At 55.1% G+C, this 27053-nt stretch overlaps 1 protein-coding gene and 1 long non-coding RNA gene across 10 annotated transcripts in view; one reads left to right on the top strand and one right to left on the bottom strand.

Annotated features, from left to right (window-relative positions):
• The window catches only part of AK1 (adenylate kinase 1), a 44995-nt gene that overhangs the window by 7765 nt on the left and 10177 nt on the right, over positions 1 to 27053 (bottom strand). For 3 of the 9 annotated variants that reach the window (XM_073313939.1, XM_073313940.1, XM_073313941.1), the window contains 8 exons: positions 25438 to 25551; positions 24302 to 24493; positions 23806 to 23896; positions 21186 to 21265; positions 7090 to 7132; positions 2184 to 2219; positions 819 to 982; positions 81 to 197 (listed from right to left, as the gene is read on the bottom strand). In XM_073313939.1, the coding sequence (XP_073170040.1) occupies positions 81 to 197; positions 819 to 982; positions 2184 to 2219; positions 7090 to 7132; positions 21186 to 21265; positions 23806 to 23896; positions 24302 to 24493; positions 25438 to 25551 (837 nt within the window). Of the gene's footprint in view, positions 1 to 80; positions 198 to 818; positions 983 to 2183; positions 2220 to 2468; positions 2648 to 7089; positions 7133 to 7708; positions 7853 to 7910; positions 8047 to 17282; positions 17437 to 17777; positions 17905 to 21185; positions 21266 to 21491; positions 22360 to 23805; positions 23897 to 24301; positions 24494 to 25437; positions 25552 to 27053 lie in introns of those variants that run through there. The other 6 variants (XM_073313942.1, XM_073313946.1, XM_073313945.1 and 3 more) reach the window with 6 other exon arrangements.
• LOC140899098 (uncharacterized) lies at positions 17952 to 26549 on the top strand. Its single transcript, XR_012155217.1, has 4 exons — positions 17952 to 18181; positions 19101 to 19187; positions 21520 to 21637; positions 25427 to 26549. It is a non-coding gene; the product is annotated as an uncharacterized lncRNA (long non-coding RNA).

The following is a 27053-nucleotide window of genomic DNA, read 5'->3' as shown; positions in this document are numbered from 1 at the left end:
TGGTAGCACGCTCAGTCAGGATTGTGCCAAGTGGATGGCCCTCCCAACGGCATTGGAGCCTCTGCCACCCCCTTCCTCACCTTCTTCTCAAACTCCACACCTTGCTTCACCTCTCGGGGGTAGCCGTCAATCAGGAATCCCTTGGAGACATCTGCCTTGGCCACCATGGCGTCTCGCAGCATATCAAGCACCGTGTCCTGAGGGGAGGGGAAACGTAGGTGTTTTAGGTCACAGTTAGGGACAGCGCTTTCAGTTCCAGCTAGCTGGCAGCTTTGCAGAGTCTCCCGCAGTCGCTGGGCTCCCCTTCCCTATGGGCAGCCCTACCTCTTAGTGAAAAGCCACAGGAGCATCAATGTTTGTCCTCGATCACACCAACAGACAGATCCTTTTGCAGGATCCAGGGACCATATGCAGCTCCTGTCTCACCAGAGGAGGCACAGCAAGCAGCGGCTGCTCACCGTGGTCTCTGGGCACCAACACCCACAGACATGGAGCTTGTCCTCCCCCATTTTATGCCCTAACTTGCTCCCCTCCCCAGCTGCCAGAGCACTTTCTCCCTGCTGCTACCAGGAGCGACCAGACTCCTGGGAAGCCAGGTCCATAAGCCATCCCCTAAGAGCTGGGAAAGAGGTGCCCCAACAGTGGTCCTTCCATGCACCTGCCTCAGCTCCCCACAATGCACTGCAGCCAGGAAAGCAGGTGGCCTGAGATGGCCTCCGCATCAGGTTCTCACACGCCAGCATGGGTAGCTGGAAATGTGCCAGGATGTAACGGTTTAAGATCCACTTCCTTCCACTGCAAAAATGGCCCAGACTCACCAGGGGCACCAGCTCTCCCTTCTCCATGATGGCAGAGAGCTTCTTGCCTCTCTCTGAGCCAGAGTTGACCTCTGCTCTCAGGAGGTCTCCAGTGGACAGATGGGTGTAGCCATACTTCTGGACAATCTTCTCACATTGGGTCCCTTTCCCTGAGCCGGGCCCACCTGCAATTCACACAAGGACAAGGCCCAGATTCAAAACACAGAAGGGGGAGGATGGGAAAAGAGCTTGGGCGCTTCCGAGGCAAAAATCCCACCTAGCAACAGCCCTGTTTCATCCTCCTCTTTGTTCTTACTTACTAGGAGCCTCTGCACACAATGGGGACCTTAGGTAAGGAGTTCAGGGCTCCTGCTGGGCTCCGAGCCCTCTGCCCCAGGCAGCACAACCAGCTCTGGGGAGATTATTATGATCTCATCAACAGGTCAGCGTGAAGCAAAACAGGCAGCAGCTGAACCCCAAAGCCAGGAAGCTCCTGTCTTTGTGTCTCTATCGCTAGTGACAAAAGGTGGGCGGCGGGGAGAGAAACAGAGATACCCGCAGAACTGCCTCCACAGGACATGGATCCACATTTCCCCCACAAAGCGCCCGTGTGTCTTTGAAAGCAGCTGCCCAGGATGTCACCCGAAATCTGTGGCTCAGCTGCCACTTCAAACCTAGCCCAAGCTGGGACTTTGCTTGGTGGCCTACATGAATAAAAGGGGCCGGGGGGCGGGGGGGGGGGGGTGTCACTGTGTGTCCGATGCATCGGATAGTCTCAGCAGAGAGAAGCAAAGGACTGAATAGGCCCTGGAGACTGTGCCCCCACTCATGCCTCCAGAGGTGGCTCCTCCAAGTGAGGTGGAGGAAGGCAGGTTGTGGAAGCTCTCCCCTATGCTGTACCTGATCTGGGGGTAATTAGAGGCCTTCAGGGCACCCTCCCCAACAACACCGAAAGCAAAGGTGGCAAGCGCCCACAGGCCCTCTATTCCGTCTCGGTGCCACAGCAGGGCGCTCTCTATTGCCCACTCCCATGTATTCTGTCCAGTCTGGTTTTGGATGATAGCCATGACTTCCCTTTGGAGGCCAGGGCAAACATTTGCAGACATGGCTAGTGATTTTTAGAGCACAACTTAGGACACCTTAAAGGCACCTGATGACCCGAAAGCTCCGAGCACCTGCCTGCTGAAAATCAAACCCCTTTACAGGATCTCAGGTTGGCCCCCTGAAATCCCAGGTCTCTTTGAAAACTTCAGCTTAAAATTTGAAGGACAGGGTCCCATGTCACAGCCCCATGAGCTCAGTGGATGTGGCTTTAGGTAACCGAGCCAGGACTGAAAGCGCCGCTCACGACTCCTCAGCTTTTCACTGAGCCCATCGCTGACTTACCCACCACGAAGATGATTTTGCTGTTCTTCAGTTTTTCTGTGGGAGAAGGAAAAGCAGAGAAGAGGATTAGTCCGAGAGCGAGTGAGCGATCGCAGGAAGGAAACCTCCCCCGAGCCGGGACAAATCCCTCTCGACCACTTCCCCAGGGGATCTGCCTGGAGGAGGGAACTTGGCAACCAGCCCCAGTTCCCCGGGGATAAATGGGAGCAGAACACGGTCAGCAGTGGGCCGTTCGTTTGGTGGCTTCATGGCAGGCGATATGGGGACATTGCCCCCCCAGGGTACCTTTGCCAGCCTTTTCCGCTGAGGCAGCCAGGCAGGAGCACTCTGTCCCCATCTCTCCGACTTGCTGGCTCCTGCTCTCCTCTGTTCCCCCTCTTCTTGCCAAGCAGTTTCTGCTCAGCACATTTTGATGCCTGAGCCAGCGGCTGGCCTCCCTTCAGGGCTGGGCCAGGCTGGAGCCTTGTGGTCAGGGCTAACACACATTGCCAGGGAGACGGTTGCTAGGATATGGCAGGAGCCAAGCCTCAGCCACATCACAGAAGCCAGTGGGCAAAGATTCTGATCTCAGTCAATCTGGAGTGACCCCATGGGGGGCTGGTGTAAATGGGCTCAGACAGCAGCTCTTGGCGGTACCTCTCACGGAACAGCCTTATACCGTGGAACCCGACAGCCATGAGCCCCCACAACATGGCGCCCACACCAATGCCACCCAGGACCCATCCTCTAGCACTGAGCTGTAGCTTTTGATGTATATATAAGGATAGGGGAGAAAGTGGTAGGACATCCCAGGTTCCCCAGGCACACAAGGCAGGGCACTGGGTGGCATCCATCTTCCTTCTGACCGGGAGGATGGCTTCCTCTTGGCCTCTGCCCCACCGCCTCAGATGCCTCCAGAGAGAGGACCAAATTCATCCCTGGTGTAACTCAGCTGGCTTCACTGGAGCTACACCAGGGAGGGATTTGGCCCACTGTAAGTAAGCTCAAAATCCGAGGGCCCCCAGTGAGACAAGGAGACTAAGGAATCAAACAGCGAGTCAGGGCCTCAGCCCTTTGAGAAAGGCATGGGCCATGGGACGAAACAGGCGGGTGCTTCCTTCTAGGGAGGGGAGAAGCTCCTTCAGCCTGTGGCGATTGACATCTCCCCCTTTAGCGCCCGCACCATTACAAAACCTAAGGGTGATTCACCTCTCTCCCGGGACACGCTCCCTCCCCAGAGGCTCACGTCCGTGGCCTGGCAGGTGCTTCACAAACTCTGACCCCTCGCAGACATCACTGTCTCCCATCTGCCCCAGCCAATGCCTCCACAAGCTCTGCTGAGCCAGCCACTCCAATTCCAGATCTTCCACCTGCTCCAGTCGCCCCATCACAGCCTCTGTGCCCACCTCTTGCACAAGCCCATCATCTCTGATATTCCCACCCGCCATGGTATGTCCACCCGCGGACATGCCCACTATTTCCGACACGCATTCCCCTTTTCCTTGCCCACCCTCTCTGGCCATTAAACTCTCTGTGTGAAATCCTGCTGCCAGTTACACCAATATAAAGCTGGAGTAACTGCACAGGTGTACATACAGTCAGGGGCTGTGAAGCACCACTTAAAGTGTGTGTGTGGGGGGAACAGATTTACGCCACACCCCTGCCTAGCCCTCTCTTCCCTTCTCAGGTGCCCCCTGCACCAGCAGCCTGACCCTCCCACCCCCCGGCTCATGAGCCCCTACACCCATCCCCTCCATATTTGAATGCGTGGTGTTGTGGTGGGTGGGAGCTTCAGTGTCACTCTGGTTTGGCCTGGCCAAAAAGTGGTCAGGCCGATGGCCTAGACGACTCCCCCAGCCTATGCACAGAGTTACTCTAGCTTTACACCAGTGTGACTGAGAGCAGAATCTGGCCCCCATGCCACACACAACAGCAAATATTACGCTGGATTAGCACCAGGAGGGCCAGCTCACTTGCATTTGGCCGCAGCTATAAATCCCCACCCAGGAAAGAATCTCCTCCAAAAAGCCAGAGTGACAAGAGAGATGCAACCATTGACCCTCTCAGAAAAGTTGCAACCTCAGTGTCCCAACTGCCCCCCTCCCCCAATTCACATTGGGCCAACATCCCAGCTCCACAACCGAGAGGTTCCCTCAGCGTCACAATCATTCTGGGAGTGGGCAATTTAATTCGAAGTCACCATTAATTCCAGTGCCTGGAGCTGATAGGGAGCTCCTCTCCCCAGGTACAGTACGCTGGAACATTTTCAAAGCTGGGTGAATGGTCCTGTCTCAAGTGTCGCAAGGACAAGGCAGAAGTACTAAAAATAAAGGAAGGTGTTCTCAGAGCTGGCTGTGGCTTGGAGTCTGCAGCTCCCAGCAATAAGAGGTCTTCTGATTGCAGCCTTCTAAAATTACACCTCCGAGCAGACGGGGAACAGGGTGGCCTTTGGCAGTTAAGATGCTTTCTGATCACGTTGGCAGATGAGATCTGACTGTGCCAAGGAGCTCATGCAGAGAAAGGCAGAGCCATGGTTGCAAGCACTGTCTGAGACTCTGCGGGACTGCGTGTGGTTGGCTCACTATAAAAGCAATTTTCCCTCTCTTGGTATTTACACCTCCTCATCAATTGTTGGGAGTGGACCACATACACCCTGACTAAATTGGCCTTGAACACTGGTTCTCCACTTGCAAGGTAGAACTCCTTTCTCTTCATGTGCCAATATATATTTATGCCCATTTCTGTAATTTTTATTCCATGCATCTGAAGAAGTGGGTTTTTTACCCACGAAAGCTTATGCCCTAATAAATCTGTTAGTCTTTAAGGTGCCACAGGACTCCTCATTGTTTTTGTCTGAGACACTGGGGATGTTCTTCAGGAATTGGAGAAAAACTGGGAATGGAGAAAAGGCTGTTTGATAGTTAGGGCACTGCACAGGGAGCCAGAGGACGGGGTTAAATTCCTGGCTCTGTCACAGATTTGCACTATGGATAACATTTGCAAAAATGCTCAAGTGACTTAGAAACTTAAGTCCCACATTTTCAAAGGCTCTGTCTACACTTCAAATCCTACAGCAGAGACACTCACTACAGTGATGGGCGGGGTTCTCCCACTGGTGTAGCTGACGGAGGGCATTCTTTCTAGCAATGTCTACATCGGGGTGAGGTCAGTATAGCTGCATCTCTCAGGGGAGTGGATTTTTCACATCCTCAAGAGACATAGTTATGCTGATGTAAGTTCCCAGCGTAGACCAGCCCAAAGTGGTTTCCACACGTAGCAGCCTCAAGTCTCACTGAAAGCCAACGCTTTTGAAAATGGGACTTGAGTATATTTGAAAATTGTTATCCCTTACTCCCTTTGTACCACAGTTCCCACCTATCAAACAGGGATAATACTTCACCACCCACTAGAGAGGCTGTAAGGATATATTCAGAGCCCATGGCAATGGGAGCCAAAGACAGAGGTGTACAGACAGGGGATTGGCTCTCGGTTGTATAGCCTGTCACTGGCTCAGGTTGGTAGTAATGAAGTCGTCACAGAATCATAGAAGATTAGGGTTGGAAGAGACCTCAGGAGGTCATCTAGTCCAACCCCCTGCTCAAAGCAGGACCAACCCCAACTAAATCAACCCAGCCAGGGCTTTGTCAAGCCGGGCCTTAAAAACCAATAAGGATGAAGATTCCACCACCTTCCTGGGTGACCCATTCCAGTGCTTCACCACCCTCCTAGTGAAATAGTTTTTCCTAATATCCAACCTAGACCTCCCCCACTGCAACTTGAGACCATTGCTCCTTGTTCTGTCATCTGCCACCACTGAGAACAGCCTAGCTCCATCCTCTTTGGAACCCCCCCTTCAGGTAGTTGAAGGCTGCTACCAAATCCCCCCTCACTCTTCTCTTCTGCAGACTAACAATCCCATTTCCCTCAGCCTCTCCTCATATATCATGTGCCCCAGCCCCCTAGTCATTTCCGTTGCCCTCCACTGGACTCTTTCCAATATGTCCACATCCTTTCTGTAATGGGGGCCCAAAACTGGATGCAATATTCCAGATGTGGCCTCATCAGTGCTGAATAGAGGGGAATAATCACTTCCCTGATCATCTGATGGCTCTTCTCCGGTCTGGGAGAAACAAGCTGAGTGGTTCTCAGTCCAGTTGCTAGTGAACAAGTGCCAGCATCACAAAAACCACCCTCATAACCAGCACTAATCGGCAACCTTGGCAGTAGTGATGCCAAGGACTGACTGAGGGCCATGGAGACTGAACTCCCCTCTCGGCCCTAGAAACGGTCCCTGCAGGCCAGTGCTGAGGTCTCACGGCAGGACAGGGTGGGGACACCAGGGACGTACTGCTGCTGCCAGGGCCGTGTCCCTTAGTCACTAGGGCTGTTATTCTGTGTTTACAGAGCAGAGAGCAACCCACTGCCTCCAGGCTAGAGCAGGTGAAGACCCAGGTGAAACCCAAAGAGGAGAGAGGGAGAGGGGGAACACCCTGACAGCTGCAAGCCCTCATACTGGGCTCAAGTGCAAGGACTGCGCATGGATGCTGCCAGCCAGGACCAATTGTCCAAGGGAGGTGCCTTAGTTCTTTCCGGCTCCTGATCCTTGCAGCATGCATGAGCCTTGCATTTCCGCTGTTCTGGGCTGGCAGGGAGATGAGTGGAAAAGAGGAAGAGAACCAAGGAAGGACACAAGGTTTCTAAAAGGGGATTACGCAACAACAGAACCTGAGCCTGGTTAGCAGAGATGGCCCTGAGCCAGAACTCTGGATCCAACATCCCTCCCCTCCCCCAGCCATACCCTGGATCTGCACTTGGGGGCTCAGGCCCATTGCTATGGGCTTAGACAACTGGATGTAGCCTTAGTAAGATGGAGACAGATGCGTGGAGAGAAGGAGCCACGCCCAAGCCAGGGAAAGGGAGCTCTCACCTGTTGCCATCCTCAGAAGATCTGGGCAAAGAAGCTCTTCAGTCTGAAAGGAAACAGAACTCCTGGTTAGACAGTGCAGGAGGGCCTGGGGGGTCAGCTATGGGCTTTAGGAAGGGGCTGGTTTGGCCTTCAGAAACAGCCCCAGTCCCTTTCCTCCTGAGGCTAAGTAGTCCTTAATGCTTCCCAGGGCCCATGCTCCCCCTTAGCTCACTGGGTTTCAATCTCTTCCCACCTCTCAAATACATTTCCTAGAAAATGGAAGAAGGTGATTCCCACTGTTTGCTCAGCTGCCAGTATCTTGGAGCAGAGGAACACGCCAGCTCCCCTGCACACACATGGCTACCCACACACGAATGGCACAGGCCCACAAACACAGCACCCTAGTAACTGCTCCCTTGTTCTGTTCTAGAGAGTGACTGACAGGGCTGGGGACAGAGGTGCAGGTTCCTGAGGCTCCCAGGCTGGTTGGCAATCAGGCACCTACTTACTGGAAGCTGGTGCATTTGAAGACATGTCCGAAGACTTCAGAGGAGGAGGCCCCAACCTCCCCTGCAGCTCAGAAGGCTCTCAGCCTGTAGCCCGTTCTAGCATAGCGGTTCTGAACCAGCAGTCCCATTACCTGATGGACATGGACACTTCAGAGCCTTCCTCTAGCTGCTTTCTGCTACCCGGTCTGATCCAGAGAACAGCAGTCCCCCGGCCACCTGGGAGTGCCTCAGTGCCTATGGCACGTCACTGTGACAACCAGCCCTTCCTGCCTCCTCTTCCACCCAGGGAGGGAGAGAAAAAGCAAGAGAGAAAACACAGGAGACAAAACCCACCCGAGACAGGAATCATGAGATAGATTCTGAGCAGCGAGAAATCAGAGAGCCAGAGATGGGCACTGGGACAGACCCCGTCAGTCAGACCTGGTCACCAGCCCAGCTGATCCAGTCCTGCCTGTCACAGCAGCAGCACTTGGTGTCGGAGCCTGGCGGCTGCCTTTGCATGTTTCATAAGCGTTGCTTCGGTGACAGCGGGAGCTCAGGGGATGAAGAAGCATCCTACAGAACCTGTTCCAGCCTCGTGACCCAGGGCTTAGTGCACCGCCCCAGCAGACAAGAGGCCTGGGTTTGAGCCAACTGGATCACCAGCACACCCTGCTCCTTGGAGGGCAGGTGGAGAGCCTTGCTTTGGCCACTGGGGGGCGCTCCCACCCCCCCTTGTTCCTGCTCCCTCTTCTCCAGCCCCATTTCCTCCCCCCCCCATGGGATGCAGGGCCACCCTCAGCCAGGCGGTCAGGTCTCTTCTCCTGGGCACTGCACTTTGGTCTGGTGCTCTGGTGAAGATTTGGCATAACTAGCAGTCAGTGCTTAGACTCTGCTATGGGCCCAGCTGGGAGCCCTGAGCCATGTCTCCAGGGCAGCAGGCAGATTCCACTGTGCAGCGTTTGCCTGAGGGACTGGCTGCTCTCAAGCTGAGTTTGGGGGTGGAAACTAAGAGGGTGACGGGTGCTTTGACTCGCTGGAGTGAAGTGGGGAAAACTGGGGCATCTGGAATAGCTTGGGGCGGAGGGGATACGAAGTGCGAGTTTAGCCTTCTTCTTCCTTAGACAGATTAAAGGAAGAGCATTGGACATTCCCCCCTGGAGTCTCCAAAGTCTCCCGGGGCTGGAGCGCTCCAAGCCAGTGGCATGCAAGGGGAGCTCTTGGAGGAAGAGCTTTAGATAAAGCCTAGCCACAGAGTTTGATTAATGAATGATGAACTCCTCTCCCTGGCACAGTGTCATTGCACTCAACCCAATGGGGTCACAACGGCACAGGAGGGGTTGTGGGTGCGAGTGCATGTACATAGACCTTCCCTGCTGGGTTCTCTACATACTCATCCCAGAGGGTTTGCTATGAGGCAAGAACCAAGTTGACAGTAATATTGCATCTCCGTGGGCCTGCTGTTTACAGGGTAGGAATCAAGAGGGGCAGAAAAGCAGGGTAACAGGACCCCTTTAAAATTTACTACTGTGACATTGTAGAGGGAGTTCGGGGTGACACCCCCTTAGCCCTGAGTACTGGACACACATGATCGTGGGGGCAGCTGAGGGCTGCATTATTCAGTACATTTCCCCACTAGAAGAGAGACCCCAAATTCCCTTCCAATGCTCAGCTGTACGTCTGCCTTGACACGATCAGTCCCATTTGGGGCTGTCTTGCATCCCCTCCCCTCACTTTGTGACCACAGGTTTTGTTGATCCCAAAAGTCAGCTGCATCCTCAAGACGACAAAGTCATGCTGCTGAGGTCCATAGCAAGCCTCACCCAGCCCTGCCCGGCTAGGGTGGGGCAGTGGCTCGGGGCTCCAGCAGAAATGGAGAGACCTGGTTGCCTTCACGGAGCCCCAGAAGCTGGAACATGCAGATGTTTCTCATGCACCTTTATCTAACTCAGCCCTCCCTTCCCCACAAGTAGCCAGCCATGATTCCAGGCCCCCCCGCCCCCATTCCCTTGATATCTTCAGCAACTGACAGTGCACATCCGCCATGCTGACTCCCTAGGGGGGAGGGCAGTTTACCTCGATTCACAGACTCCAAGGTCAGAAGGGACCCTTGTGGTCATCTAGGCTGACCTCCTGTGTAACACAGGCCAGAGAACTTCCCCCAAATAATTCCTAGTGCGGATCCTTTAGCAAAACAGACAGTCTCGATTTTAAAATTGCCGGTAATGGAGAATCCAACAGGACCCTTGGTAAATTGTTCCCCATCCTCCAGGGCTCACAGAGAATCCTGGCAATGTAGGGCTAGAAAGGGACCTCAAGAGGTTGAAGTGCCTGTTTGGGTATTAGCCCCCAAACCAGAAAGAGTCACCATCACCAAGAGTGCCAGCAGACCCATCCAGCCCCTGTTCAAACCTCTCTGACATGCAGGGAGAACTTGTGTCACTTTTCTCCAGCCTAGAATGGCCAGTCCAAAGGGTTCATAAATCATGAGTCAGGTCCCCAAAAAAGACGATTTCCTTCAAAGTCATGAGATTTTTTAAAATCATAAGTGTTGGGGTCTTTTTGTCTTTTGGTTACTGAGCCATTGGGCGGCATTTGGATTCATGTTCTCAAGCTTTTCTCTTCAGTCAAGCTGGAAACTGGCTTTTTAAACAAACAAACAAACAAAAACTGAGATTCTCATCTAATCACATGACTCCAAGACCTGGGGCTTTAAGAAAAACACCAGGTATCCTGTGATAAAATTGCCAGAGCTGGCATCGCTGCGTTCACCTAGAAACAGAGCCAACTGGTGTATGCATGAGTGAGCCCGGCACCACACCCCTGTGATAGGAACCCCCTCGAGGGATGCTCTCTCTCACACAGACCTTGCACGCTTCAGACCTCACTTCCAGAATTCACAGCTTCCCTTTCCCAGAGATCAGAGAGGAAGTCATATGACCCAGCCTCTACTGTGCCCCCTGCACAGCCTGATCAAGGCTCCACCCTTACAGAGCACCTGAGTAGAGCTGACTTTACTCCACTGAGGGGCCAAGCTAACCCCTGGGTGTCACATCAGGAATGATCTTGGCCTGACAGCTTTACGATGCAGCCACCTTAGGTTGGAAACATAATGCTTACATCGGACACCTGTTGTTACCTGCCCCTGCGCTGCTCAGTGACCAGATCTCATCAGCTCTCAGCTTCCTTTGTTGCAGGAAGTTAACACATCTGATTGACAGTCCACCCAAATAAGCAAATTCTTAAAGGTACAGGGCCCAAATTCCACCCTGAGTTAAACTGGTGGGGGCCTGTAGGATTCCTACACATTGGTCACTGCATGGCCCTATTTCCTTGCAGCAATGTTGAATTAATGTGTGTTGAATGGAGAGTGAGTAAATGCAATACAGGTATGTAAACACTAGGGGGAGCATGGGGAAGAGAAGCATTTGGGGGGAAGGGGGGAACTGGAGAGAAGGCCGATGCATTTGGAGTGAGGGTGGAGTTGCTCCCATTTTCACCCCCTGACTGTGGGTCTACCCTGGGGGTTATTGAACTGGTGTTATTATGCCGATGCAGCTGCACCAGAGGGGACGCCCCGCGTGCGTGGAACAAGTGCAGCTTACCCTGGGTGTCGGTGTAAATGCCCTTTGACACCAGGGCAACTACATTGGTGCAAACCGCGCTTCCCCCTGATGCAGACAGGGCCTTACTCCAGTCTGTAGTGTGCAGGAACAGGGCAGTGTCCCTTTGGATAGTTCGCAAGCCCTCTAGTGGTGGATGTTGTATGTTTTCAGAAGCAGCCAGCGCAGCAGGATGTGTGCCGTTTGGCATGTTTGGGGACAGGACTAACCAGCCCTCTGCCTCCCCTGTTGTGTATGAAGAGCAAAGACACAACCCTGGACTCCCCCCGCACAAAGAACAGCCCGTCCTCCCCACCCATCTCCCACACGCAGTAGCCAACTTGCTGAACCTCCTGGGCACACTCCCGCAGCTGCCCAGCCCCCACAGAGAGCCATTCCTCTTCCCTCACCCAACTACAGGAGTCCCCCAGCCTCGGACATAGTGGCCCACCCCCACTGGCCCCCAGTGCACAGAACTGCAGCTCTCACCCTTCAGTAAGATGGGATCCAGGTGCTCGGAGAAGGGTTCTGGGTTCCTCATCAGTCTTGTGTTTTCACTTATTCCTGCCACTAGGGGGCATCCCAGGGCCCAATCCCCTCCTGCTCACCTGTGTTTATCGCCTACGGGCAGCAAACCTGCCTGGCACGTCAGGGCCACCCTCATGCCCAGCAATGTAGGGAAAGCCTGAAAAGGCCTTGCGCATTAGGGAGCACATGAAAAACAGCTTGGGTAGCCCATCCCTAAAATAGATCCATGCCCTTCCAGAGCTAACGCCTCCTCCCCCGGGCAGGCCCAGCCTCAGTGGGGAAGAACAGAGGTCCGGTTACAGCCCCCAGCCCATGCCTAAAAAGGGCAGGTGCCCTTCAGCTTCAGCCTGCTCTGGGGTTCTAAGTATGGCCCAGGCATAAATCCTGCAGAGGTCACGTCCACACCTGTGCCAGGGTGGGGTCGGCCCCAAGGAGCAGCCAGCTAGAATCACAGTCTTTCCCCCATGAGCAGTCAGTCAGAGGAAGGCAAAGGTGGCAGCAACCCAAAGGAGGGTGGAAATAGCGGCCCCTCAGCTCCCCTGGCGCGTTGAACAGCTCCACAGGGACTAGCCTCTGCCCTCCAGCTTGCATCTCAGCCCCATGAAGCCCTTGGGGGCTGCCCTGTGACCAGAGGGGCCCAAAGTGAGAGGTCAGTGAGGCCTTGGGCCTCATCCAGCCCTAAGGGGCAATTCCTCTGGAGCTGCATCTGCTCATGCCAAGGCTGAACATGGGCCCACGAGGGCACCGGGAGGAAGTCGATGGGGGAGGCTAAGGAGACAGTTCTGTTTTCGGTGGGTGGGGAGGAATCTAGGAGTCCATGGAGGCTGGAGAAAAGAGCTCCAGCTAGGGTTGCAGGGCAATATTTGGGGGAGGAGAGGCGCTTCCAAACACTGGTGGCTCCAGGGCAGGTTTAATCCTAAAATGCCCCGACAAGCAACCTCTTGGCTCAGATCAGTGTCATGCCCAACATAGCCCTTTGGGTGCCTGGCAGCATCTGTGCTCCTTCAGCTCAGCAGGCTGCAATGGCAGGGTAGCCAGCCCCCTGTCTGACACCCCTAGACTCTCCCCTCCATCAGCCAGGCCTCGCTCAGCCCCGAGAAGGGAGGCTCTGAGCACAGAGCTGTGGTTTGACCTCTCCATCTGAGCAAAATGGGCCCGTAGCCCCCTCAGCCCCTCTCCCTCCCCGGTTCCCTCCCACACCAGAGAGCAGCGCAAGGGGGCAGCACGTTAGAGGTGGGGTTTCCAGTGCTGCCAGCTCACCCCTCCTAGGGGCAAGAGCCACTTCCTGTGATGTCCCAGCACTGCCGCAGCCACGTCCCCCACCCTCCCCTGTTCCTTAGAGCCACGGGCCTGCCCCCGCTCCCACTGAAGCCAAAGCAAAAGCTCCCATTGGCTTTCAGGAGCTGCAAGACCAGGCCTGCTGGCCTTCAATGGGGCCCTGCAGCCTTTGCATCTCAGGCTATGCCGCTGAGCGCCAGAGACAATGCCATGCCGCGGTTAGAGCCGGGGCCTGGGACTCAAGAGAGCTGGGTTCTGTGCCTGGCTCTGCTATGGACAGGCTGGGCCGGTCACGCTCCATCTACCTGCCTCTGCTTCCCCACCCACGGCCTGGGGGTAGCCACCCTGTCTGCCCGGGGAGTATCCCTGTTCATTAGGCGTTACCTCAGGTCCCTGACCAGGCAGGCTGGTTTCACATGCTGTGCAGGGCCAGGGTGAGCAGGGACATTAACCTAGAGAGCAGGCGACCGAGGGTTCCTGCTGCCCTGAAGCCGAGAGTGCTCATCAGAGTCGGCAGCTGTGCCAGCTCAGATCCCATCTGTTTCCCTGTATCCGGCAAGTGGGAGCCCCGTGTGCCTCACCCTCTCTGGGCTGGGGTGTTCTGGTGGTGGGTCAGGGTCTGTTTGCTAGGTGGGGCCCTGTAACTAGGGCACTTGGGAGAGTTGCCCTCCCTCCTCTCCCATGCATGCCGGGCCTTTCCACCTCCCCTGGGGTCCTGCTGCTCCCCAGTTTGAGTCTGGGCCACCGGGCGACTCCCCCGTGTGGGAATGGCCCTCGGAGCAGCGCCGACACTGTCAGAGCTGGAGTGCATCTATGGGACCGATCCTTGGAGGGGCTGAGTGCCCCATTGGAGCCGACAAGTGGAAAGGGAGGTGAGGGCCCCACAGGATCAATGCGATCAAGCCAGCGACTCTAATAATGGAGCCCACAGAGTGGAGACGGCATCCCCCCCATGGGTATCAGCAATTGCAGGGGGCGGTAGGCTGCCGTTACCTCACTCTACTGACTGTGCCATAGGAGAAAGGCCAGTGGATAGCCCCCTTCCTCTCCCAACACTCACCACACAGCTCTCACGCTGCTCCATTCTGCCCATGCCACCAAAGGCTCCATCAACCACTGCTGATCCCCAGACCAGGTACCACAGTGGTGGGCACGGTACAAAACCAACACCCCTAGGCAGATAAGACTAGGCAGAGGGAGAATCGTTTGAGAATCACCTTTAGGAACACAGAACTGGAACGGACCTCTTGGGTCACTGAGTCCAGTGCTTTGTTGTCACAGGCAACCCCGTCAGAGACTCCTGTTCAAAAACGGATCAATCTCCATCTTCAGACTAGCTAGGGCTTGTCAGAGGCCATGTGGTCCCAGCCTGCAGACGCTGCAGGATCATTCATACAGAGTCACACATTCACTGTAAGCTCAGAGCCTGTCTCTTCCCATGTGTTTGTACAGCACCAAGCACGGCGTGGCCTTGCTCCTGACTGGTCTGGGTGCAGCCATACTACCAATGACTAGCTCCACTATTTTTCCATTTTGAAAAGCCACCGTAGTTCTCAGGAATGGTGCTGCATGGTTAGCCCTGCAGCCAGGAGCCCTTGAGGTACCTGCCGGTTAGAGTGATGTTTGGATGCATGGACTCTATCTTGATACTCTGATTCCCTGCCAGCTGATTGTCTGGCATCCACCACGTATTGGTAGCAGAGAAGCCAGGGGAATGCTCTGTCTGGGCTCTGCAATCCCTGGCTCAGAACATGCTGTGACCCTAAGCCCCATATTCTTCATAGAGATGTTGTTATGATATGATTATGGCGTAACTATGAGGTGTTTTATACAAGATGGGTCATGGGAGATGTCATCGGAAAGGTTATGCTTGGCTGAATATGATTCTCCTATTTGTATGCATGCGGCATTCTGGTATCTGAAGTTAGGAATATGGTCTATGCCTCTATTACAAATGTGTTTACACCTGGGGAATGCCCACTGGACAGAATGCAATCAGTCTAGATGGCTGGCTGGGAAGGGCCATTAGGGAAAACAACAGGTCTTAGAAGATGCTAATCTCCCTCTGGGGAGCCTTCTTGGGAAGTTTTCCTGAGGACGCTACAAACAGCCTCCGAGTTATGTGACCCTACAGGGACATGTGACCAAGTCACCTGGTACTGGACTTCATCTTGGAATACCAGTGTTTTTTCCACTGAAAGGCGTGGGAACTAAGTCTGGAGACAAAGGATTCCCGCCATATTCAAAAGCTATTTAAGGCACAGGAGTGACATCACCAGGATTCTTCTCTGACTCCCAAAGGAGACTGCTGGAAACACCTGAGGAACAAGGACTGGAACTGGGGAGAAGGGCTGAACCCAGGCTAGACGGGTTTCAAGCCTGTGAAAGGTATGCCTGGCGTTTTAAGCTGCAAACAAGTGCAGTTTGCCCTCAAGAATCTCTGCAAACTGCCTAAATTAACAATTAGGGTGAGAATTTGCTACTCATATCCAATCTCTTTAGTATATTAAGCTTAGATTGTGTTTTTGTTTATTTGCTGGGTAATCTGCTTTGATCTGTTTGCTATCCTTTGAAATCATTTAAAATCTATCTTTTGTAGTTAATAAACTTGTTTTTGTTTTGTCTAAAACCAGTGTGTGGACATTATAACTTGGGGCAGAAAACATATCTCTCTCCACATTGAGGGAGGGGGTGAATTTTATGAGCTTACGGTGTACAGTTCCCTGTGCAGTGCAAGACAGTATAACTTTGGGTTTACATTCTAGAGGAGGGTGCACGCCTTGGGAACGGGGAGGTGCCTTAGCTGAGTCTTCCTATGCAGAGCTGATCCCAGCATCTGTGAGCAGCTGCAGCTGGGTGTGTCCCCACCTATGTGTATGCTGATTTAAAGAACAAGCTTGGAGAGCTTAGCAACTTGTCACACCAGCACAGTGTGAGAGGGAGCCCAGGCTGGTGGGTCATGGGAACTCAGTGATACCCCAGTTTCAGGTGGCACCCCGGGGGAACTCGTCACACATGCATCATCTCCCAAACCCAAATGAATACACCTCTCCCTGTAGATTGACATCCTTATTACCTAAACACATTGACAGTTGCTGGTGACTGCCCCATGCGATTCAACACCTCCAGGTAACCTGCCCTGACCCCACAGCCATCTGACTGGTGGGAAGAAATTAAAAAGCAACTCCAAATGTCTCCAGGTGGCAATGAACCTGGCTCTGGGCCTCCACAGAACAATATCCACTTCCACACTCCTCCTCCACCTGACTGCAAAGCACAAGGCCCTGTCCGTCGGGAAGCTGCGGCTCTTTCCAAGATAACCCCAGTGAAACCCAGCTGGGAACTGGGAACCATAGGTGCTGGAACTGGGGGTGCAGTAGCACCCCAGGCTGTAAGTGGTTTCCATCAAATGCAGGGTTTACAGTTCCATTCAATGGCTCTCAGCACCCCTCTATACAAACTGTCCCAGCACCCCTGCTGGGAATTCTGTGCAAAGGAAGACTGGGAAGTGCTAGCAGGGGGGCGGGGTCCTGCCAGCCACTCTCTCTCCACTTGATGGCAGGGTGTGTGGCTGGGGAGTCCTCTTCCAATCACCAGTGAGCGAATTCAGGGCCTAGGACAGCAAGGGGCTCTTAGTATAGTGCAGGGAGACTGCAAACTTCCCAACTTCTCACTGATCCTGACCTGCAACCCTACCCAGCTAGTCCCGTCCTGAGCCCCTCGCCTTGCCCAACTTGGCCAATGCACCTCAGTCCGGAGCTGCAGCGTCATCTATCCTGGAGCCCCTCTCCCACCACAGCCCGGCCAACACCCCACAATCCCAAGCTGGAATCCCCAACCCCCTCATTTCAACCCAGAGCCCCACAGAGCTCCACCAAGACTCCTCTGTTCTGACTGTAACACCCCCTGCTCTGGGCTTCCCACAGCTCAGTCAAAACAACAGCCTTCAAACCTGCTACACCCATGGCTGTTCCACTCTTGGACCCGTCCTGTGTCCAGACTGGTGAGATGCCTAGAGAGTGGAAGGAGAGCCGACAGCCACTAAACCAGGCAGACAACACACACAGGGAGCAGCAAAGCCACCCGCTACCACAGGCCGACACTCACAAGGCACAGCCAATACTGCCCGCATGCACTGACTCCTGCAGGCATGCAGAGAGCTCAGCCACGCTGCACCACCTACACAATGGACACGCCAGAAGCCCGGCCCAAAGTCAGAAGCAGGTACCAGGAATAATAGACTTTGCATTGCTCCTGCAGAGTCCAGCTGCGCAAATCAAGGCACCCTTGACAATCTTAATTAAGCCTCCCGACTTGCCTGGGTGTGGGGGAAGGTAGGTATTGTCATCCAGATGGGGAAACTGAGCCACAGGAGTCACATGACCTGCCCAAGGTCATTGTGCGGCCAGGGCAGAGCTGGGATCAGAAGCCAGAAGTCCTCACTTCCAGACTGGAGCTTTCACCACAGTCACAGGCAAACCCAGACGCACACCCAGTGCACGTGTGCAGAGCAGCCAGCAAAGGGATAAACATCAACTCGCCCGGGGAGTGCTGGGAATCTGGACTGCCCGTGACAAACAGCTATGGACAGAGTCTGCCAGGGCCAGCAGCCGCCCCGAGCTGCCTCACAAGCCAAATAACCGTCCCGCCACCCCCCCGTCTGGCTCCTGGGGCGGGAGAGCAGATGGGAAACAAAACAAGACTCTGAGCAGCAGCCGGGAGGGGTCCAAAGCAACCCTCCCCTCCAACAAAACCCAGCAAAACCCTGTTCCCCTGCCCTCCTGCGCAGGCCCTGGGGGCTTTGCGTACTGACCTCTCAGTGTTGGGATGCAGAAGTGCAAGGGGGCAGAGAGCAACCAGGTCCGGTTCTGTGCAGCCAGCTGCCCTGCATGTCCTCCCTGGCTATTTTTACTCTACATATAACACTGTCATTCGCACTGCATGCCGGGAGGGAGATTTCTCACAGCCTCTGAGCTGAGCCAGCAGAGAGACACCTGACTCCCAGGGATGTGATCTGCATAGCAATGATTTAGGGGAGAAGGGGGGAGTGCATGGTGCAGACAAAGAGCCCAGTGAGAGCGAGAGCACAGAGGAGCTGGCTGGAGGTGCTGGAGTTACAGCAGGGAGAATGGGGCCAGGCTCAGCTCAGGTCTTGGGGCCCAATCCTGCTCCCATTGAAGTCAACAGGCAGGGCTAGAATTTGGCCTGTCATCCAGGGTGAGTCCCCTGAAGCTTGTAGGGCTATTGCAGTGTTGCAGCTCTGTGACTGAGGCCAGAAGGGGGCCCAGCACGTTTGCACCCACAAAGGAGGCTGAAGTGCCGTTTCCTGACCCCCTTCCCAGCCCTGTTTGGAGTGCAGGGGGCAGGTATGGTAGCCCTGGGGCGAGGTTCTGCACTGATCCCCAGATCAGATGTGGCATGAGCAGCAGCAGGGCAAGCTTTCCCCACATGCAGCCCTGCAAATGTGCCCTGGGGGGACCCCCTCTAGGGCTCAAGGGGGAACTGTTCCATGTGCTGGTTGGCCCCGGGGGAGGTCAGCTTTTGTGATGTGGCGAGTGGGGACTCACCCCTGGGAACTGTCTGGAAATCCCCCCCCACCCCCCGCACCTCCCCAGGAAGTACCATCCTGGGGGGAGAAGGGGGGGGCAGACCAAACCGCTCCATGCTCAGGCTAAGCGGGAGAGCTCATTATTTCACCAAGTGGGGCATTTTTTGCAGGTGTGGCTAAAATACTCTGGCTACAACAGCCTCTTCCTGCCATCTGCCAGGCACCCAGAGAGGCACAGCACAGCTCCATCCGGGGACGTGCTGCTGCTCAGACAGCAGCCACTCTGGACCATAAGGGGGTCTCCTTGCTCAGACCTATCTGTTCGTCTGATGGAAGGTGAAAATAGCTCTTCCTGTCCCCTCCCCTCCAGAACTGCACCCAAACAAGGGACAGTGCTTTGGGGGAGCTAACCCCTGCACTGCTGGGCCCTGCTGCAGCACCAGGGCAAGCAACCCCACAAAGACCTTGCCTACTGCATGGGGGCAGCAGAACCAGATGGGGGAGCCATCCAGTGTACCAGGCAGCGCAGCTGTTAAAATGCTGCTGTAGGATCTTCTTCGTCTTACTCCCTTTTGCTTGTGTGTCCAGGTGGAAGAAGGAAGCATGAAGAAGAAGGAAGCAGGACACTGGGCTTCCATTCCCAGCTCTGCCCACTGCCTTGTTGTGTGGCCTCAGGCAAGTCACTTCCCCGTGCCTCAGTTTCCCCTTGGGATAGTAGTTAGGGGAGTTGCGAGGCTCAAGTCCCTGGTGTATATAGAATACTATGAAAAAGGCCACTCAGCACCTTGAGTTATTACTCCTGGATTATTCACTGTTTATTTACTTCTGTTGTGTGTATTCACTTACTCTGAATGCCAAGAAGTGATGCCGAGCAGTGACAGCATAACAGTTACTGAGCCTGTGCCTTAATACAGCCCCTCGCCTCGGAGGCATCAGAACAGCCGGGTGCCAGCTCTGGGCCCCATTGTGCTAGGTGTTGTACAGACATATGGCAAGAGACAGTCCCTGCCTCTAGTAGCTTGCAATCTTGTGTGAGGCAAGCCTGAAGGAACCACCCCGGTGGGCAGGAAGAAGAGGGAGGAGGTGGTTTATAATCCCAGGCTGGTCTTTCAAGCAATGACAGCGTTTGGATGCGGAGCCATTAGAAACCATTTCCTCTGGGCAGGCTCCAAAGTGGAAGCTGCACAACTGAGGGCTAGCCCGTCCCACAGCGGCCCCAAGACAAGGGCCCCATGGAATTAATTCCCCTGCCCCAGCTAAACCAGCCCAGCCTGAAGACGCTGCACCTCTGTCTCCCAGACAATCCAGTGATGGCTCAGGCCAGCTGCTCTGCCTCCCGCCTGACACCCACCCACACACGCCCCTCCTTGCTGGTGGCTGGGGGCAATTCACCAGCTGGGATCAGGAACTAGGCCCCTGACGCTCAGCCGGGCTTGCAGTCAACACAGCAGCAGGGCCCAGGGTGGATGAGCCAGAGATGGGCAGAGGCCAGGGCTGGCTTTAACTGACTCTCTCTGGGACCACAGGTCGGGGGGATTGTCTGCTGCCTTGGGGCTGTCATGGGGGAGGCTTCCCTGCCCCCACATGGACTGTTTTTGGTGGGGGAGGCTTGTCCAGCCTGCCCCAGGCGTTTGCCGCAGGGCTAGTCTCCTCAGGAAAAGGAGGTTGCAGGCCAGGGTGGGTTTAGGGCAGAGTGAACGCAGCATAGCGCTGCTCCATCTCCTCCACACCCACTCAGCCAAACAGGGCCCCCAGGTTGGCATGATGCAGGTGATCTGGAATCAGCAGGGGGTGAAAAAGCAGCCATCCTGCCCACTCCCCCAGGCCCCGCTGCGCTGATGAGAGCCAGGATCCTTCTGGAGCAGACCCGGGTACAACAGCATCAGCTGCCCGGCTCAGCACAGCTGACGCCGTGTGAGGGATGGGCTAGCCCCCCTGTGCATGCACAGTGCCTAAAGTGGTCTGAAAAAAGTGAGTGAGGGGGTCTCACAATCAGGGAGCTGCAGCCGTGGTAAGACAGGGTTTAAAGTACGGCCCACAGCAGCCCAGCTCGATGTTAAATGTTCCCTTTGTCAAACTGCAGTCCCTTCCGAGCTCCCCAAGCACCACATGCCTGCAGCTGCTTACTCGCCCCACGGCTCTCCCGGTAGCCAGTCTCCTCTCCCATCTCCTAGAAAGCTCACGCACCATAACACACACAGACCCACATCAGGGCTCCCGCCCCTTCCATCCCTCCACCAGGGAGTTGCTTAGAATTGTCAGGCGTACTCGGCCCATCCATCTGGGGCTCACCATCCATCGCCGCTTCTCTTCCCTGGGATCCCGTCCAGCAGCACCCCTTCCCCATTCTCTATCCCCCTACGCTCCCTTTCCCTCCTCTACCTGCTCCACTCTCTCCTCCCCTGGCGTTCTCCTGGTGCTCACCGCCCACCCTGCATTCTCTGTTCCCTGCTCTGTGCTGCGGCTGTTCCTGACCTCAGCCCACTGGCTGCTGATGGCTCCAGCATGTGGACTCTGCAGTATGTTTCCACAGGCCCACGGGAGCATCCCTGGTTCCTGTTTTTGACCCTTCAAGAGGAAGTTTTGTTAATTTCCAATCCCGGGCCTGGAAATTCCAATGGCATCTCCCTTAGGCTCCTAGCTGGGGCCTGGGGAGCGTCACTGCAGCCTTACCTGCCCTTCCTCATCTTCCTCCTGAGGATGTTCTCTGTCTGCACCATAAGGCGAGTCTAACAGAGCCAACTGTGGAGACCCTAAGCCAGAGAGATAAACAGTCACCAGGAAGCCATGTCAAATACCCCGAGGGTTCAGGGGGTGGGGGTGAGGGGATGACAGGGGGACACAGGGGGAGTGCTAGCAATGGGACGGGTTTGAAGTCTTGTCAGATCAGCATCCGTAAGTGCAGTTGTCTATCAGAGCCATAACTAACCCTCTGTACCTTAGGAAACCCCCATCCCATCCCTGGCTCCTTCCACCCACTATACACGCGTTTCCGTGTTCCTCTCAGGGTCATCGGAGCCAGCTGTGCCAATCTGTTCCAGGATCAGACTGCTGCTGCAGGGACCCAGGGACCTCTGAGCTCTGGCACCCTCTTAGGATTGCTTTGCAAAAGGCTACACTGCACAGTGAGTGGGAGATTTGAAGGGCTGATCAATAGGGCCCTGCAGAGCAACAGTGGCTGCCTGCCGCAGATATTAAAAGGCGTGGGTGGGGATGAGCTCAATGTCGCTGTGAGATTAGCCCAGGGTCCGTGCATAGTGTGTGTGTGTGTGGGCACATGGGCATCGTCAGCAAGCTAGAACAGTGGGAATGATGGTGGAAGAATCAGAGAGGAGCTGGAAGCCCCTGCAGGGTAGATGCCTGGGCGGGAGAAGGGGTGCCACATTAATAGATCCTTTCCAAACTGTCCAGGAGGAGGCAGAGATGCACAGACTATGTACTGCAGACAGCATGGCCCAGTGGGCAGCACACCAGCCTGGGCGTCAAGAGCTCTGAGGTCTATTCTGGACTGCCATTGGCTTGCAATGTGACCTTGGGCAAGTCACATGATGCCTCCGTGCCTCAGTCTCCCTATTGAGGTAGTATGGCTTACCCCATGTTCTAAGGTGCTTTGCACTTGGCAGTAGTGTCTCCTGGGTAGCTACAGGAAGTGGGGTCTTTGGGGAGATTTTCAGACTCTAGGGGAACAGCTGTGTGTTTGGTTAGTGGGTTGGATGGCGGGGGGCACTGTGAATGAGAGAGTCTGCCAGCCTTGGGGCTGCCCTAGCCTGTGCTATGAGCTGCCTGGACCCCAACAGCCTATGCAGAGAGGAGGCACAAGCTGCTTCCCTCCATCCCTCCACTGGCACTTGTGCGGGTGCAATGCCCTCCATGCCAGCCTTGTGCAAAAATCACCCTGGGGTTCTGTGTTGCCTGGTGCAGAGATGGGCTCATCCCTGCTGGTTTGTTCCTGCCAGACACCGAGGTGAGGTCAGGCGCTCGGAATGAGCCTGGGGACGGGGTATTCGGGTTCCTGTTTCCCACAGGATGAGGCATGTCTTGGAATGGGTTAAAAGCATCCCGGGGATCTCTGCTACTTTAGGCGACTCTTCCCCATTGCCTCTGGAAATGGACTCCCCTTCCGGCTCCCAGCGGAGACGCCCCGAAAGCAGAGGGCAGCGAAATCTGCAGAGCCCTCGCCTGGCGTGGTGTCATGCCCCAGAGAACGGTGGGGGAGGCTTCCACAAGGATGGAGCCTGCCCCAAGATGAGAATGTCACCCCGGCGACCCGGCCCCGCTCGGCCACGGTGGACAGTGCGGTGGGGGCTTCTGAGGGCCGATGGTCTCTGCCAGTCACTGTTCCTCCAGCGGGCAGATAGACACTCCCTTCTCTTCCCTCGTACTGCACGCAGGGACCAGAACAACGACACCGCCCTTCTCACCTGGGAATATCAAAGCACTTTGCACCAAGGGGGAGGCTTACAAAGGACACTGAGGTGCCCCTGTCTCATTGATTTTCAATGGCGGTTGGGTGCCCAAGGTATCTTTGTGCCTTTAAAAAAAACCTTCTCATTAAAGAGCCCTCGCAGTCCCTGGTGGGCTGGGTCTGTATCATTCTCACCATTGTACAGACTGGGGAAAGCAGAGAGGTGAGGGGAACTGCCCAGTGTCACACAAAGTTGATGGCAGGGCCAGGTACAGAGTCAGCCCTCTCGTCTCCCACGTCCTGGCTCTAACCATTAGGCTGCGCTGATTCCCTAGGGACTAGAGGGTTTTGGGGATCACCCGGACAGCTGGATGCCCTGAGCTCAGCCGAGTGCTGCTCCCTGGCCCGTGCAGAAGTCAGCGGTCAAGTCTCCCACCCACCTCTCTCATGATGCCACTGGGCGAACCCCAGAGAAATCAGCAACACAAGCCGGACTGCAGAGCACCGGCGGGGCAGGGAGACAGGTGGGGCAGGGGGAGGAGCGCACCAGCTTTGTGGGGCTCACGCAATCCAAGGGCCGGAGCTGCCTCCAAGTTGCAGGGACTCCCGCGAAGGGAACAAAGACTCTGGGGTGCATCACTGCCGGAGCACCTCCATCGCCTCCCCGCTAGCTATGCCATGGCTCTTGCACAAGTAGGAGGGGACGGGAGCCCCCAAATTTACTTCAGATTCCGAAAGCCGGCCGTAAGGGGCTCGCCCTGTGCAGAGCAGGCCGGGGCGGGTCCCATCTGGACACGGAGTTACAACTCCCAGGGGTCTGTGTGCCCGGAAGCAGCCCAGTTTCCTTGGCCAGTTGTCCTGAGTGCACCTAAGGGGCTCTGCTCTCACCTGCTGTATTGATGCCATGCGGGAAGAGCCGCTCCTGAACCATGGCGCTGATGTCACCAAATACATCCTCCTCCTCTCTGTCTGCGTCAAACTGAAAGAGGGAAGACCGAGACAGCCATCAGCCGGGTTCTGGGGGTGGGGGAGGGGTGTGGTGGGGGAAGGGAGACCGGGAACTCCACTCCACGCTGGGGTTCAGGACTCCCCCACAGTGAATCCCACCTGCATCTCAGAAGAACGAGACCTCAGGGCCATAGTGCACATTAGGCAGGTCAGTGCCAGGGTCCTGTGAGCATGTCCCATGCTTACCCTTTGTGATCAGTACCAGAGACCTGGACCCAGTATGTGTCAGGACCCTAAATCAAGCTGGTAACCAGGACATCAAGACCCAGGGCTTGGATCTGTGCAAGTGTTGGTGTCTGGGACTACTAACTAGACCAGCTTCAGTGGGAAAGGCTGTGTCCCAATCCAGGCGCAGGCTGCCCCAACGGAGCCTTACCCGGACGATGATGCTCTTTTCCTGATAATATTTCACAATCAGCGAGATGTTCTGCTTGAAGGTCTCCACCCTCCGGTCAATGGCGTGGGCATTATCGTCCGGCCGGCCCTGCTCCTGCGCCCGTTTCTCCAGACGCTGCCGGAGACATTGGTTGGAGCAGGCCAAGAAAACCACCAGGTCTGGGGAGCCGATCTGCCAGTGAGAGAGACAAGCACTCAGAGGCAATACAGTGGTGATCCCTTCCCTACAGGGGGCTCTGGGGAGTCCTTGATGGGCCTGACAGGGGCTCTGAGGATTTCAGGGCTCCTTGGGAGCTGAGACCCCATCAGCAAAGGACTCTAATGGCTGCCAGCCCCTCCACATCAACACGCCCCCCTTCCACAGAGGAGCTGCAGGTCTCCAATGAGTCCTGCCATCCCACAGAGGGGTCTGAAGAGCCCCGTGGCATCCCTGAATCAGTGACGCCCTGTCCCTCAGGGACTAGAAGGGTCCAGGCATTCCCAGGACCCTTGGGCTGAAGTGAGTCGATCATGATCCCATCTGGGACCCTGAGCGCAGATGTTACTCCTCCCTCTGTAGGGCTGGCCGGGCTCCCATCGTCCTTCGGCAGTGCGGGAATAACAGCGGGCGCCTGACATGCCCTCGGAGAGGAGCGGCACTACCATGGCAGCTCCAGAGCACCCAGGCTGGCACCCAGGGCAGGTGTGTGTCTTAGGAGAGGAGGGGGAAACTGAGCCATGCACCTGTCTTTGGCCAGCAAAGGGTCACCGAGAGCAACGGTCTTTGTCCTCTGTGTAGTTGGGTTTTGCCAAGCCGTGCCCTGTGTCCTCAGAGAGCAGAGCCTGGAGCTGGGGCACACGTCCTGAGGCCGGGCGGGAGGGGGCAGCATGGAGGGGCTCGGCCAACATGCAATAACCAGAGAAAGGAAAGGACAAAGCAGCATGTCCAAGGAATATAGTGCCAGGTGTGGGGATGCTCTTCGGAGAGGCCCGGGGCACAGGGTGCCAGGAGAGGGACACCCCTTCAGAGAAGGCCCCAGGGAGCTGGTGCCTGATGAGGGCACAGGGAAAGGGGCAGCCCAGGATGGACAGCAAAGGCTTGTAAAGCCCCTTTGTTTTTCCACAGCTGCACCTCACCTGCTCCTCGAAGGTGAAGGCCTGTCCTATCTCCCGGGGGAACCCATCCACCACGAAGCCTTTGGCGTCTTGCTGCTTAATGAACTGCTGCTTCAGCTCCTCAATGGTAGTTTCCTGCAAGGCAAAGAGACCTCTCGAGGGGCTCGTAATGGGGGATGGAGACTGAGCCTCTCACCTACAGGCCACTGGGCTGAACCCAGCCCGGCTCAGAAGGAACCCAAAAGTCATTCCCAGTTGGTGGCTGCCAGATGGCCTATGGGACATGAGTTTGGTGGGTCTCAGTCCGGTTCCTGATGGAACAGTGTTGAGAGCACAAAACCCACCATTGTAATTGACACTAATTGTCCCCTTGTTGGCAGGCTCAGCAGAGACACCTAACTGGGCTATGGTTCCGTAACTCCCTGTGACGCTGTATGGAATTTGGGGGGCACGTTAGGATATTATGAACACCAATATTGTAAAATTGCAATGAGTTGTGCCAGATATGCCATGTCAAGTATCTGCAAAAATGTTATAATTTGGCAAGTATGATAATCTTGTTTGTATCACCTTTGTATTAGGAGTTATAGATATGTATGTATGTCTGTATTTAAAACTTGTGCCATGCTTCTGGGCCTGCTTGATGGCTCACCAAGGAACATCAACCGTACAGTGAACCCATTGAAAGGTTCAAGGGCTACACCTTATGACTCAGCAAGGGCATGTCTGTGGACAGAACTCTAAGGCTTCCAGGCCATATGCTGGGCAGCTTGTGTTTGGAACAAAGGAAGCACAGGCCACATGGCAAAAGACTATAAAAGGCAGCTGCATCTTCTCCATTTTGTCTTCAGTCCTGCTTCTTGTCTTCAGGCCTGCTTCTTACCTCTGGAGTAACCTTCCTACAAACGAAGCTCTGAACAAAGGACTGAATGACCCATCCAAGCTGTGGATGTGTTCCAGAGGGACTTTCAAGCCAGCAAACTCACCAATACTGCGAGGAACCTGATGGATTTTGAAGTCTTTGTACGTATTTGTACGTTGTTTTACTTTGTACTTTGTACTTTGTACGTTGTTTTACCATTTAACATCTCTCTCCTTATTCTTTCTTTTTTCTTTATAATAAACCTTTAGTTTTAGACACCAAAGGATTGGCTGGCAGCGTGGTATTTTGGGTAAGATCCAAACCTATACTGACCTGGTAACGTGGCTGTGACATTTTGTATATGTGAGCAGAGTTTTTTAAATAACTTCTCATTGTACTGGACCTAGGTGTTGACTGGGAGCCAAAGAATGGGAATGCAATAAAGGGGGTTGTGTGATTTCTTTTTTGCTTCTTGATAACCAGTGGGAGAGATCAGAAGCAGTTTGTGACTGGTTAGGGAGTTTGACTTCAGTGTTACCGCCCAGGCTTGGGAGTATCTGCTCTCCCTCTGCAGCCTGCACTGACCTTGGCATTTCCAGTGAGGCTGCCCTAGGCATCACGGGTCACACTCCCCTCTTGACCTTAGAGAGAAGCAGCCTGGCTGGGTAGCATGGGAAGCTTGCACAGCTGCTAGCCCGTGGATAGCTCAATACTTGGGCCCCCAAGGCTGACCGGCCACCACCTTTCCTGAGGATATAGCCAAACAAGACCCAAC

This window comes from Lepidochelys kempii, chromosome 16, assembly GCF_965140265.1.
Source record: "Lepidochelys kempii isolate rLepKem1 chromosome 16, rLepKem1.hap2, whole genome shotgun sequence".
NCBI lineage: Eukaryota > Metazoa > Chordata > Testudines > Cheloniidae > Lepidochelys > Lepidochelys kempii.
This window is presented reverse-complemented; position numbering and strand designations above follow the sequence as displayed.